The 14,976-nt window shown below is 37.5% G+C and overlaps 1 protein-coding gene across 2 annotated transcripts in view; it reads left to right on the top strand.

Annotated features, from left to right (window-relative positions):
- The window catches only part of LOC115455474 (transcription factor 25), a 38,372-nt gene that overhangs the window by 2,762 nt on the left and 20,634 nt on the right, over positions 1–14,976 (top strand). For both annotated transcript variants that reach the window (XM_037444068.1, XM_037444069.1), the window contains exon 2: positions 10,514–10,649. In XM_037444068.1, coding sequence (XP_037299965.1) covers positions 10,515–10,649 — 135 coding nt within the window. In that variant the 5' untranslated portion in view covers position 10,514. The remainder of the gene's footprint in view (positions 1–10,513; positions 10,650–14,976) is intronic.

A 14,976-nucleotide genomic window follows, 5' to 3' on the forward strand; every position in this document is an offset into this window, starting at 1 on the left:
CGCTCGGGGCTTTATTTACGCATGCGCCTTATGCATCGCGCAATGACCATAGAGCACAATCGGACCCTCGCATGCGAGAATTGTGCTTGTATTAGTGAGTGAAGTGAAATATAAATTACTTCGGTAAATATCGAATGGACATTGCGTTCCTGTCACAATCAACACGGTTTTAATGCAGGTAGGTAATAAAAGGTCCATAATACGCACTTTCGCCAACAATAGTATTATGTAATTTAACGGCATTAACATACTTAATCGTTAAACTTATTAAATTTTATCATTTTATAATACAAATGATAAGAATAATAGTTTATGTTCACACTGTAGCGGTGTGCATCTCGTCAAAATCACTGGAACTTCGAGATGAAGTTGATAATTAGGAGCCCTACGCTCATCCGTCAGAAAGGTGGCATTGATATTCAGTCTTACTTATAAAAAAATCGCAGAGCTATGCTTAGGTAAAACACAAATTTACTCGATCAGCTGTAAGATAATCCCGCCATCTTGGTTTTTAAGAAGGTTTAAACTAGGAACCGGTGATGTTATCTACAGCTATTTAAGTAATTCTTAACCACCTCTTAAGGCTAAAACAGGTTTATAAGTAAGACTGATGATTGTGATAACGCATAACAATCATACTAGATGGCGATAGTTGCTTCTACGTTGCGATAGCAGAATTTGGGCGACGCTCAAGAATAGGAACCTATAGAGGGACCTATCTGCCCGACTGAAAATCATCTTCTTCCATAGAGGAGCGCAACCATTTGTTCTTCTACAGTGGCGATGACCTACACGACGCCACAACACCGCAGGCGCTTAACATGATTTTAGTGCTGATCTATTCATAGAGGAAATTATAAAGTTGAACATTCTTGGCTCAAGGATATAAGATTAGGATTTCGGATACAAAGTAGGCAATGAACTGGCTTTAATCACGTAAAATGATAATATTTGATGCCACTTAATATTGCTGTGTCCTCACTGCTGTTGTATCGCTTTCGATATTACTTCTTTGAGTCGTTCTTTCGGCAACTTTTAAGGTTGTGAAGGCTTCAACATTATTGTCGATGCAAAATTTACTATTACTTTGGTAATGATAAATTGATTTTACTGGCGGTAGGATATATTTTATATTCGCCCGGATAGCGACCACCGCACACACTACACAAGGTGTTAAAACCTGCCATAGTGGCCCAAGTAAGTTCGTCGCGTTCCGGGATCAGCCTATGGATATCCGGTTCCAACAAGTCGGCGTAAATCTATCGACTGCCGATGAGTAATCTTTTTTCATCAGTCGATCATACTTCTCTTACGATCGGGTGCAGTGGGGACACTACCGAGCATATATACAAAATAAACTAGATATGAACGAATTTCCGAACCCCACATTCGTTTTTCTGTTCGCTTCACATAAAATGCTCTAGTTAACACAGCATGAGGGCGCCACTAACACACGCATGCGCCATCTATGCACAGTGAAAAGTGAAAACGAATGCGCTAAATTCTAACCACTGTTGCAAGTCATGCCTCTATTGAAGTTAAATTAAACCCTGAAGTTATATTTATCAGTGCTTCGTATAGGGGGACATACGTTTACATACAGGTTAGTAAAATAATAGGAATCGTATGCAGTGTTGTTGTTAGCCAACCTGTGAAAAAAATAACTGATAATATGTATAGTATAATAATAGCTCTGGAAGACGCAAATAAAATGGATTCAATCAATATCGTTTCTAGATTCCTTTTAGGGCGCCACTTCGCGGGTGCCATACTGCATTTTACAATATTCATCAAACAATACAGCTATTGTAAGGGAAATTTATACTTTTTATTGAGTGGAGTTAAATATTATTTACGTAGTTATCAATGAAAATTGTTTATTTTATGGCAAACATCATTTTTCAAGCAGGTACGTGGAAATGTTCCCTTCTCGCTAATGAAGAGATTTAAATTACTCCAGGCCATTATTAGTAATATAGCTTGTGTGCCTTTGTAATTATAAAAACAAGGTATTTTACACATGTGCCTAATTTTAAGTTTAATATAATGCAACATACTCTGCTGCATTTTATTCCCGAAGAAGGCAGAGGTGCAATTGATGCACCCACTTTCCGCCGAGTGTATTCCGTCCCATGTCCCATGTCCCATTGATAGGGGGCGAGCCTGTCGCACAGAGCGTGGGCACAAATTCCACACTCCGAGATGACACTTGGTAGAAAAATCCTAATATCACTTTGCCCGATCAGGGGAACGAGCCTTTGACCTCAACACTGCAGCCTTACCAGAATACCACGCCGCCGAGGCAGTGTTACAGCAACGTATTGTAAAACTGTTTTGATCTTAATTAATTATAGTCGTAAGAGCTGTCATTCTTGGGAAGATGCTTAAGGCAAAACATTAATAATACTTTTTCTAGTTATATAGATATATAAAACAAGAGAAAGTTGTTACTAGGTGTAACTAGAAAAATCAGCTATGAAGAGCTGCAGGTTTAATGTGACTTTCAAATAAAACAATATCTTTTTTCGCATATAACGTTCTTGATGCAAATTTGTAATTTTGATATCTTAGAATTCAGAATTTAAAGAGTTGGAAAAGGAAAAAGCCAGACCATTTTACAGCGTCGCAAACTTTGGCTGATGAGTATAACAAAAAATAAAAAAAAACTAAAAGTGCATCTTTTTCTTTAGTTAGTCTCATGGATTTAATAAAAAACTGCATTGTCGGTTTTAAAAAAACAATATGGCAGGAACGTCCGTATAAATTACTAGCTTATTCCACAGACACGAACGTCCTTATAGACTACTAGCTTTTGCTCGCGGCTTCGCCCGCGTGAAGGAGTTTTCCGGGATAAAAGTCCTCTAAAAAAAAGTATCCGATTTATTATATTTATGGCTCATTATTTTGGTCGTAGTGGGTCCCACATAAAAGGTATCGCGGACTTTAATTTAGAACTATTTAAGACAAACAATCCTACGGAACATCATCTTTGTCTAACTCCAACGGTTTATCCCGGAAAACTCCTTCGCGCGGGCGAAGTCGCGAGCAAAAGTTAGTAGTCTATAAGGACGTTCGTGTCTATGGAATATACGTCAATGTTATTGGCCTTAAGATATGTCTATCAGATTGTATCACTCCTCATCATCACTCCTTCATCACTCCTTAATACTAGTATTAAAAACTGTGGATTTAAACAAATAAATAAAGTTATATACGGATTTACCTTGCTGTGTGAGGATGGCGCTGCGACGGCGCCAATAATTTGAAGACGCCCTTATGGCCGAATCCGATAGTTACCAGGGTCCGCATTCGCCTTTTTACAATCGTTTACGCTAAAGCTAAAAAAGGGCGTATCCTATAGATATAATAAAATAAAAATGCCCTCCCGCCTTTGTAACACATCATAACGTTTTACGACACCCCCCCGCTCCAAATTACGTTACGTAGTGCTTGGACGGTCTCTAAGGTTTTCGTCGAAATTTACTACTCTGGCCTAGTGCGGGTTGGCAGACGTCACATACTGTAGAAATTCCTTTATAGAAATTTTAGCTATGCAGGTTTTCCCACGTGACTATGTTTTTCTTTATCGATAACTGACAAAGAATAGTCACGATATTACGAAAAGTCAGTGCTGGTGTCTTAAGCTTTGAAGCTAGGGACCCTCCTAGGCGGACCGTAACATTTCCAACTAGGCTATAACCGCCAATACTTCCGCCTTGAACGGCAAAAAGGCGAAATCGGTACTTCGCCAAAAAATATATAAGAATTATGTGTAAAGATGCGACCATCTCTCAGAGTGACCAATTAATAAACTTTTTCTTTAATTTCATTAACTTTGATGGACTTCATATTTTCATGTGATAATATCCTTATAAGCCATTGATTGAATTTATGCAGTCCTGGCGCTGCTTTGAGTTGTGGGCGCCATTCGACGCATGCGTCATTAATCATTGCAACGTACGAAATATCTGTCATTCGCGCGCAGTCTGCCCGTCGCGTTGGAAGTTAGAGTTGCACTTCTATCGAGTAAACAAAAACACAGAAACATTAAAATTCTTACTAAAATGCTCCGAGTAAATGTGGCGGCTCTGAAGAAACTGTTTGGCGACTTTTACTATAGGTAGGTGAAAATGTATGATTAGGAATTTAAAATATTTTCTGTATAAAGTTTTCTTATTTCTCAAAGGATTGCGTAGCGTCGTGGTTAATTATTGAAAAAAAAAATACAAATATAAAAATAAAACTATCATAAACTTTCATAGGTTACTTGATCACCCAAGTGCTCAACCAAGTTTGTTTTAAAATCGAGGCACATTTTGCAAGATCTACAATGTTGTTTGGAATGTTATTTATTTATATCTAACATCTAGGGCGCTTCCATTTTTTTGCAATATTAGAGTGCATAAAATCACTGCGCAGTGCGCACGCGTCAAGTGGCGCTATCCCGATGAGTTCAGGTTGTGTATTGATTTAATTGTTGCACAAAGGTACACGTTCGTATATCCAGGTTCCGTACCAACTACAAGCGACCCTACTTGTGACACTCGATGCCGTTTGAAATTTAGGATTACAGTACAAAACCAAATAAATCGTACCCTTTAACGCGACACTAGCGCATGATTCGACTCGGTGGAATTTAAAGGAACTAAACCAAATCGAGTATTTATGTACTCGGCTACATTTTGGCACTCTTGTCGGGATTTTGATATTAGTGTTTCAGCTGGAGATCGTTTTTGGTAATCGAATGAGTTATCATAACATAAACAATTAAAATAATGTTGCGCTACTTTATAATATTTTAGAAAAATCCAACGATACAGATACAAATCCGAGGCCGAATTGAAGATGTAATGCACAATTAGCCGACAATATGCTATAATATAAACATAAAAAAATTAAAACTTCTTAAATTTTATATAGTGTATTATATATTTAATCCCCCTGATATTTTCCCCCTGCATGTACCCCTGTACATGCTACTTTTATAAATATTGGTATTAATTTAAGGTATAACTGGCTACCCTCATATGCCACTGGTAGACCAGGCATCAACGCTTGGTTTGTGTTGGTCTTGTGACGACAATGTCTGAGACATCCGTCGCACGACTTTTAAGAGAAGTTACAAATGCTCTTAAAAAAAATTAACAATAGGTCCAAGTCCCCACAACGCTGATATTTCACTGTGTTATTCGTCGAGGTCTACACCGCATCAGCATCACGCATTTAAACCTCAAATAAACTCCACGCTCAATAATATGTAATATGAGAGACGACACATTGTATGATAGACTGGCTCAGTGGCGTAGGTGTGTTATGGTTTTGAGGTCGCGATTGTTACAGATTGGGATCGAGTTTCCAGAGTAGGGCCACATGTCTATCTGTATAAGAGGAAAGGGGGATGAAGGCCTTGAACGGCAAAAAGGCGAAGTCAGTAGAATTACCTAGTAAAGTAGGTGTAACAAACAATAATCCATCTGACCTCTTTTTCAACTTAAGGTATTATTATGTATTCTTCTTTATTTTTAAAATTCTTTTGACATTATTATACTTGTCTTTAATAAAAAACAATGCATATAAAAATGTATCACCCTCCGATGGCGAATCTCAAGACCCAAGCCACCGGCGCGGCGGTTAGGAATTCAAAGTGAGGAATCTCCTCACAATGCGCGCCACAGCGCATACGCAGAGGATAAATGCAGAAGGCAGTATTGCTGGCGTCGGACCCAACGGCCAATTGAGAACTTCTGAAGATAAATTATTATTATTAAAACTAGTAATAGCTATTCTGAAAGTACAAATCATTGTAGTTTTGAATTTTTTTACTTGGTATTGGATGTATATCCTGGATCGAATGTTAGAATTAGTAAAAGTGACCGCCATCTTGATTTTGATTGTTTTTAGGCCAATTGACTTCAATGTCTAATCTGGGCATATCTATAATTGCAAAAAATAGATCCAATGTTAGCTTTGGAAAAAGTGTACGCCATTTTTTAATTCCTTGTTTATAGCCAATTAGGTTCAAAATCGATGTCTAAGCATTCCTTTTATCACAAAAAATAGATTTAATGTTGATAAACGTTGCCGCCATTTTGGAATCCCTTGGCTAATTTAAATCGCGGCAATATTTGTAATTCTGACATTGGATATATCCTTGGTGTGCATAGGTATGCCCAGATATCGATATGGAAGCCAGTTGGCCATAAAACAAGGAAATTCCAAATATCATCCATTTTTTTCCATTATAATTTTATATCTGTTATTTGTAACCAAAGTCACGTGTAGATATCCATTTTGAATCCCATCAGCCTTAAAACAATGATATTAAATATAGTGGCCCCGGTAATTTTACATTTTAAAAATGCCGCCAAGCAGTAGTGTGTAGTCACTGTTGTGTTCCAGTTTAAAGTAAATTGTAGCCAGTGTAACTACTGGACATAATTAGACTTAACATCACACGTCTCAGGATGGCGAGCGCAGTACAATACCAAACAATACTTTGTTATTTAAGGTGTTGGATGGTGTTTCTACTTTTCGTGGGAGGTCGTATCGCTTACCACCAGGCGAACGAAAAGTTTATCTGGTCATTAAAAACAATAAAAAAAAAACATCATCCAGAATTTTATTTCAAGAAATAGCGTAGTAATTACTTTTCTTTGCTATAAGACAAAATTTCGTCCTTATTTCAGTTTCCTGAATACTAAAATCATAATCCTGCATATCTTTCTCATTAGGCCTCTTACCGCTAATGCACCCACTGTTCGCCATGTGTGCACCCTCCCGTTATATGATAGGGGATGCGCCTATCGCCATATCGGATTTAAATTATAAACTCCAGGCTGATATTTAAGTAGGTTCTATGGGAGTAATGCTTGTCGGTGAAATCAATCCAAAATTACTTATTAAATTTTGTATTTTTTATTAATCCCGAAAATCTCGGGATTTTTGTGTTTAATCCCGAAAATTTCAAGACCAACATTCAATTCGAGATTTCGGGAGCTAATCTACTACCATTATTTGACTGCCTAAGACCCGGGCGGTCGGTTTGTCTATGCCCTGTCCCGCGCTGTCATCACTAGCGCGTCGGTTCCGGCGTCCGCGGATATCTTGCACGATCGTTTCCGTGACGCCACTTAACCACCGCGCCGGGAACACAAACGTCATTTTGTAACTTAGTATATACAAAAAAGTCTTCTTCATAATAACATACAGTCTACAAAGTTTTCATTTAAATTTATCTCCGCATCAACAGACTCAGTAGACAAAACATTTCGCTGTTTTGTTTTTATGGGTTTAGTGAGCTAGAATATGCTTCTAACTTTGGCGTATTAATGGGGCAGTGATGAAATAGTAACGAAGAATAAAGACAAAGGAAGCCTTTGAGAAAACTGATATTACCTCACAAGTGTTCTATGTTGTCAGATGTTTTTATTTCTTCACAATTTCTCAACACGCCTTTCTGTATAAATTTTGAATAATATTCTGAGAGTATAATAACAAGAATAACCGAAGCCGTTTTGCCAGTTTTGACATTCGTTGGGTCACCCACGTCTAAACCTTTTATTGGATTGTTTTTCAATAAAATCCGTGTAGTAATTTGCTTGCATGATTTGGTATGAAAATCTAGGCATTCTGCGTTTGAACAAATATATTCGATCCGGCCTTCAAATTGTACGACTATACAGCTTATTAGACACCGCAGAATCATAATGTAGGGCGTCGATATCCATAACAATTCTAGGATTTATATAAACCGCCATCAAATACCACTAAAAACCAAAAAATAATTTAATATAAAAGGGATATAATGGTTACCAATTTCGGAGTCGGTGATTAATATAATTTGAATGTAAGAAAATCCAACCAAACCGAAGTATTATATTAATTATTATTTAACCTCCTCCTTTTTTTAAGTCGATAAAAATCAATAGTTTCGATTGATGTTCTTACTAAGTATTTTCTTTTCAAAAAGCCCTCAAAGAAAGTTAGTAACGTTTGATTTATTTTTTCATATGAAATATGAATTTTCCGATGTTATGCATACATTTCTTTGTTTGAATCGTTATATGGTAATACAAAATCTAAAAATTCTAATAATACCTATATTGTAACTTCGGTGAAATAGTTGTAGCTTCTGAAATTAAAGATGGTCATTATTGGATACTCGGTGTATTAGGGTTTGTTTAAGAGCCGGATATTGTCCCAATACTCTTCGCTGTATGGATAGATAATGAGCGTGTCTGAGAAAGGTGAAGTATTTATGGACTTTCAAATCACAAGTATCTGAAAGTCCTAAAACTCCGAGCCTCTTTTTGGACTAAATGGAAAAGTGATTATAAATTTACCTTATAAGATCCTCAATAAAGCGTCACAGTTTCGTACGAGCATATGAATCAAAGGTAGAAGGAGTGACATATGGACTTCATAAGAATATCCGGAACTGCATTTTGTAACAATATTGTTACGCCCCGTTGTTACGTTTGCGTTATCAAATACTTATTCAATTATATTTATATTAAATATTATTTCTTGTAAAACACTTTACGACTAGTTGACATAATGGTACGGCACTAGAAGTTTCTAATGGAGTTAGGAGCAAAAAAATATTTCTAGTATGATACTATTTGATACACCGCGTCTAGGTATAAATGTTTGGTTATGCTCAGATCAGTGGATTTATAATAAATGAATACTTACTTGTCTTCAGATCTTCACGTTAATTATGGTGTGAGTCTTCGTTATTGAACAGTTCCGTCACAATATTGAAATCTGGATGGTTTGTATTAGTTTCGGTAGGTGTACCATAATAGTGAATGGTAGATAGTTCTGCAATAAATGAGCCTAATATAATTTCATCTAATAATATTAAATAGATTTATACTTAATAGCGCACAATGTGTGGACAGTACATAATTCGTCTATATTAGTCGCTTGCATTGGTTTTCTTCAAACTTGTTGAACGTCTACACGTCACCTGTCTTCTATTAACTTGCCAGCGGTCGCGTTGGTCCATGCTCGACCAACATATTGTCTGGCTTTAGAAGGAGCAACATTTCTGTCGTTTCCAGAATCAGATGTGCGCATTGCTTTGTTATCTCTTGGATTGTTGCTTATGATTATTGCGTTTGAATGTTGCATCCAAACGGGACGGATGCAAATAGGGCTTAATATTGCAATGATCCAATCAATACTGTTCTGGGGTGGTAGCGTGGGCTCTCGACGCATGCGTCAACCTGCAACGCACAAACCTCCCATTCGCGTTAAGTCTGGCTGACACGTGAGACGTTAAAGTGGTACTGCTTGTATTGAGCGCAGTGAAATATAATAATATTAAAATTCATTCCAAAATGCTTCGATTAGATGCTGTGCGGGGCATGAAAGTACTGTGTGAACATTTTTATTACAGGTATGTGATAATGTGTGATCAATTATTAAAAAGATGTAGTTCCAATCCGTAATCTTGTTTTTCCTAATAATTATAATTATAAAGTCTATGTTTAGCAATTACAGTAAATATTTGCCTCGAATTTAATAGGATTTTCCGTTTAATAATTACATTTACATAAGGTAATTAAATTTTAGAATGAGACGCGATGAGTAATATTTGGATTGTTTCCGGTTTTGACGTATCTTTGATATTATGATAATTTAATATGATTTTGAGACGTATATAATACGATTCTGGGTGTTGCTCAATCTTTCCAAAGGTGAAAATTTTATTCAATCACAGCGCATGCGCGGACGTCGTCCTCTCGTTGACCCTAGATACATTATTGATTTTATCATATAGGAACACTAACTAGGGTGCAGATGTGGAAGGGTTAGACCCCTCGATATTTCGCAATTACCCCTTCTAAATAATGTACCATTGAGGAAGGAGTTACTGACAGATTCCGTAACGACTAATTATTATTAATTCCCCGCATCATATTTGATTGTCAAATATTCGTTTCAACAGTGATCGATGTCCTTGGCTGAAGACAGAAAGTTTAGTTAGAGTGATTTTTCATATTTTCATCCGAACCAGCCGATGTGCTGCCATTGATGCAAGTAATAACATGTTTCGTATTTAAATTAAATAACATACGTTTATCGGTTACGTGTGCAATTTAAGTGCATCGGATGCCGCAGTCAACAGCGGGGAAAACCTGTGATTGGGAGATTGAATACCCTAACTTAGCGACTGCACGGTCTTGGGTGGATACGTGGGCAATTGAACAGTTCCTATTACAAGTCAATACAAAAGAAAAAGGGCATAAACTATAATATGATGGGAATAGGAAGGGAAGTGCATCTAGGAATTTAGTATTATAAGTACTGATAGCTGATCACTGTCATGAGACCTAACATCTAACTATGTGACATGCGTAGTGGAAGTCCCCAGTACTTCGTAATTTAAACTACTGAGTTTATATATACTGTTGAGGATCATCAGGCGCGCGGGTTACTCTTTTCGTCATTTTAGCTACACCAAGACAATATGTTGCCAATACTGTAAACATTTGTTGTCCCACAGGATGTCGAACCGCCACATGCGTCGCGCGTTGGAGCGGTTGCAGCTGCAGTATCCGATGCCGAATCCCGACCTGGAGCCGCTGGAGCTGGAGGAGGTCCCTGAGCTGGCCCTGCCCGACATCAACCCTTATCAGGAGGTAAGATTGTATACTCCAACTATTCTGCAGAAATGCCACAAAATTTTATCTGAAATGTATTCTGTTGTGTAACTATTACAATACATATTGGTTTGTGGTCTGTAAATATATTGAAAATATTAGAGAAGTATACCAACGCTATTAAGTATTATAACTGGGAACATTTCTGCACAGCATGATTCATTAAACAGTGTTTGATGAATCACGAATTGGATTTTCGAACATCTCGCAAAGCGATTTCGTACTTATATAGACATTTTGGAAGCGCAGCAGAAGATGCCGAGCGACTGTCACCCAGTGGAAACTTGCTGATCAGCGAACATATTTTTGAATCTATAGGTTTATGACGCTTTATGCATAACTACTAACAGTAATTTTGTAGCCTGTTAGTTAGAGCAAAGTTTGAAGTTTTATGTATAGAGAGCTGATGCAACATTTACTTAAAGGATTTTGTCCAGTCTTCATCTTTTTAAAATTATTGACACATTAATTAAAGGATTAAATTACATATATATTTGCCTGTAATTCATTGAAGTCTAGAAGATAGAACCTCGAGGGCAGAGAACATATGTTAGAAACGAACTGTCGATTTAGATCGCCATATAAAACGACTTGAATGCCTTTGACCTTCATCACGTTTCATTTTGCTCAATATGTAATATTAAACAAGAGAGAATAGAGTGTTATGTAGTCACAGCGACGGCCCATGACAAGCAGTTCGAAAGCATAACACGTGCCATTGCGATTTTATTCTGTTACCTGTGCTCAAGTGCTCGCGTAATGTAAATGCCCTTTAAGCTGTGCTATTATCGCTAATCGCTATCATATCCTGCTATAGCAATTCCTGGTGTAGTAAAGCATTATAATGGTAATGCTAAGTACGACGCCTTCGATGCAACCTAAAATAGGGAGTATTAAATGCAACTCGGTTTCGTTCTGGAGTGCTATATCAGCTGAGATGCTAACAGTCTTACTTATAAACTTGTTTAGCGTTACGAGATGGTTAAGAATTGCTTAAATAGCTGTCAAAAACATGTTCCTAATTTAAACCTTATTAAGAGCCAAGATGGCGGGTTCGACTCACAGGTGATCGAGTAAATTTGTATTTTAACTAATCATAGCTTTGCGAAATTTTTATTAGTAAGATTGAAAGTGTTTAGAAGTCATTAAGATGATTTAATGAACAGAAATGAACAACATATCGAATGGTATCTCTTGACAGCTCATGACGGATTTTGATGACTCAGTCTACAACGGGCGCTCAAATAACAACTTAAGATTTGTTTATTAAATAAATTCAAATCTTAAATGTCTATTTAAAATCCTTCTTAAAAGTGAGATTAATTAATACGGTTCCTGTTCGTTATAATGTACGCCGTATATACAGGTTTATATGTAAAGCGATAAATATAGCATATGTCGAATTTATATTTATATATGTTTAGCTTAGATCATACAGGTAAGGCTTATTGGCGGTAACCGAGATTCAAAATATATATGATAATCCGATTATATATAACTCTTTACTTTTCAATATCAATTTACAGGTTTTATGATTAACGTCGTTGCACTATTTTCCTACCTCTCCGGTTACAGTCTTTACCTTTTCGCTGTAATACAGAGATAAGTTTTAACGTGAGCGGAATGTGACGGAAATATAAATTACTTCCCCCCGTGACCACGAAGGCTGCAGTCTTCGAAACGTCGGGAGAAAAAGTAAAATATTAAAACCGCGATAAAATCCGAATAATTAGTTTAATTTTAACGTATAACATTTGCGTAAACATAAGAAATCATTAGCTTTGAAATATGTTGTTCTATAGCCGTTTAAATAGACATATAGGTGAAATTATACGTGTCAATATAATCAATAACCCTGCCGCCGTTCAATGCTGAACGCCTCTCCAAGTGAGCACTAACCATCCTGGTCTTGAGCAGTATGTACTGCAGAAAAAGTTCGCAATCTATACCCCAAGTGCACCACTATTTGATATGATCAATTCCTTCTACCAGAATTTCGGTCATAACGACCAATTTCAATGAAGATCGGCCAGGTAATCCGGAGATTTTATAGTGCACAAGTGTGTGTGTGCGCAATACACAGGTGCACTCTTTGTTTCTTCACTGTCGTAGTCTGGTGAGACGTGACCGGAGACAGATTAGGCGCAGAACTAACGGATTTACATGTTTTCCGAGGCACGGGATTATCATACCGCCAATTTCTTGACTCCCAGCTGCGATTGACTAATTTCTAAGATAGAAAATCTGATTTTGATCAGGCCGGCATAATGGTGCCGACTGGCGGGGGACGATTAGCTCTCGATATTTTGCTGGACGCCACTCCACTTACAGTCAGGTGCAGTCGAGTCACTTTCCCGTACACGATAATGCTCCCTGATTCGGTATAAAAGTAGTATCCATAGTTGTCATCTGTCTCGATGAAGCATCACATGAGAACTGTAAGAACAAGTACACATTAGGCGTTTAGAGTTGCGTTAAACACGAGCACACACACCGCGCTCAGCACGGCGTTCGACGAGCGTTCGTAAGGCAAATGAACCGGCTCTGTTCAAAATATTAAAAAATAATATAATATTTTGTGCAGGACAGTATAATATAGTACCTAGGTTTTTAAGTATTCTAGATAAAATACTTTTAAATTAGTAAAGACATTAAGAATAACCAAACCAACAGCTTTTTTTCTAAATATTTTTTTTTATATATTTTTACAATCACGTCTCTTCAGATACCTAGTTGCTTTTGTATTTCATTGATAAATAAATCTGTATCAAGATGCTCAATCTCCATTTTCAGCACAAAATACACGGAAACATGCGATTGTACAACAAAATGGCGGTGCCATATATATCGAAGCCTGCAGCTGAGGCATGCGCAATGTGCGCTCGAACCAAAACTCGAGAGCGCGCAACTGACGCACCACTTGGGCACCACTTGGGCACCAATGCGTCTTTGAGTGCGTATGGATATATGCGTATTGAACCCTATTTTCTATGAAACGCGCATTTCAAAACGCCTATGTGTACTTGCCGTAAACGTACATTTTAATTTAAGGAATGCGAATTCGCGGGTTAGCGAAAGTTTCGCCAGCTGCTTGCGAGCAAATTTGTTCGCACTACTGGCGAGCCATATTGTTATGACAAATCATTTGAAGGTGTCTTACAACGAAATGTTTAAAGAGCGGGTTGAATATGAGTAAGCGAGGCGCTCTCGTCTATAACGAGCGTCACGTAAAGATGCGCGCCTACAGCTACATATATAATTGCTCGTGAATAAAGAACGTGCGATATCAGGACGTACCCTTAATTGAGCACATCAAAATTGTGCTTCTCATGATGTGACAAGGGCAATAGACAGGGGCGAGTTTATCGCCATATTGAATGTAAATCAAGTTTCGCGAGTATGACGCATCTTTTGTGATTATAAGTAAATAGGTCGGTAGAAGCGTAAGTGTGAAGTAGGGTGGTAGTACGTCTTGGGAGTTAACTCCAGATTCAACTACTACTAAATATGTTTACCACTATAAGGTAAAAAAGGCGGATCAACACTATTACGTGACTTCGCAATTTGTAAATTTTTAGCACGTCATCGAACAAACTATCACTGCGCACGCCCAGGCGGCGCCCCGCAGTTTCGATGAAGCGAGACCCTGTATCGATTTAATCTCTGCGTCCAGGTTCTCAGATGTCTGATTTCCTATTAGCCGCGGTCTGCGGGCTGGCCATAGTGATAGCCGTCAGTATAAAAAATAATATCCGAATCTCTGATAGTTGATTCTTTGTTCTTAATCTGTGACTGTTTTGACCCACTTTCTTGCTCTAAGTTCAAACATACACACGATTTGTTTGTGATTGAGCACCACTTGAGGAATATGAGTTGCAAGTCTTCGCATATGTGCGATTAAATACTGCAACAGTGCGGGAGCTTCTTCACTTTTTGGACGGAGGGGTGCGCAAGCCTTTTGCAGTAACGAGCATTCGCCCGATTTTCAATCTTTTAATGTACATGTTCTTTACATAAGTATCCAGATAAAATAAAATAATGGTAATTTTCTATTATGTTTAATTACACCGTCTTCATCTATGAGTGTAAAGGGAGTGTAAAAAAATATCAAATATAATATATTATGTTTAGGCTTGCGAGTTTAGTCGTTAATTTGTAAATAGCATCTAATATGTCAGGGTAATGTGTGCGTCGCTGTGCATTATTTAGTATGTAATTCAAAAGTTTTGAAAGCTTTATGATAGTTTTTGTTTAGTCTTGGCGCCTATTGTAAGGCGGTAAATTTCGCATTTATCTCGGTGTAGTT

Source organism: Manduca sexta, chromosome 27 (genome assembly GCF_014839805.1).
Source record: "Manduca sexta isolate Smith_Timp_Sample1 chromosome 27, JHU_Msex_v1.0, whole genome shotgun sequence".
In the NCBI taxonomy this organism is placed as follows: domain Eukaryota; kingdom Metazoa; phylum Arthropoda; class Insecta; order Lepidoptera; family Sphingidae; genus Manduca; species Manduca sexta.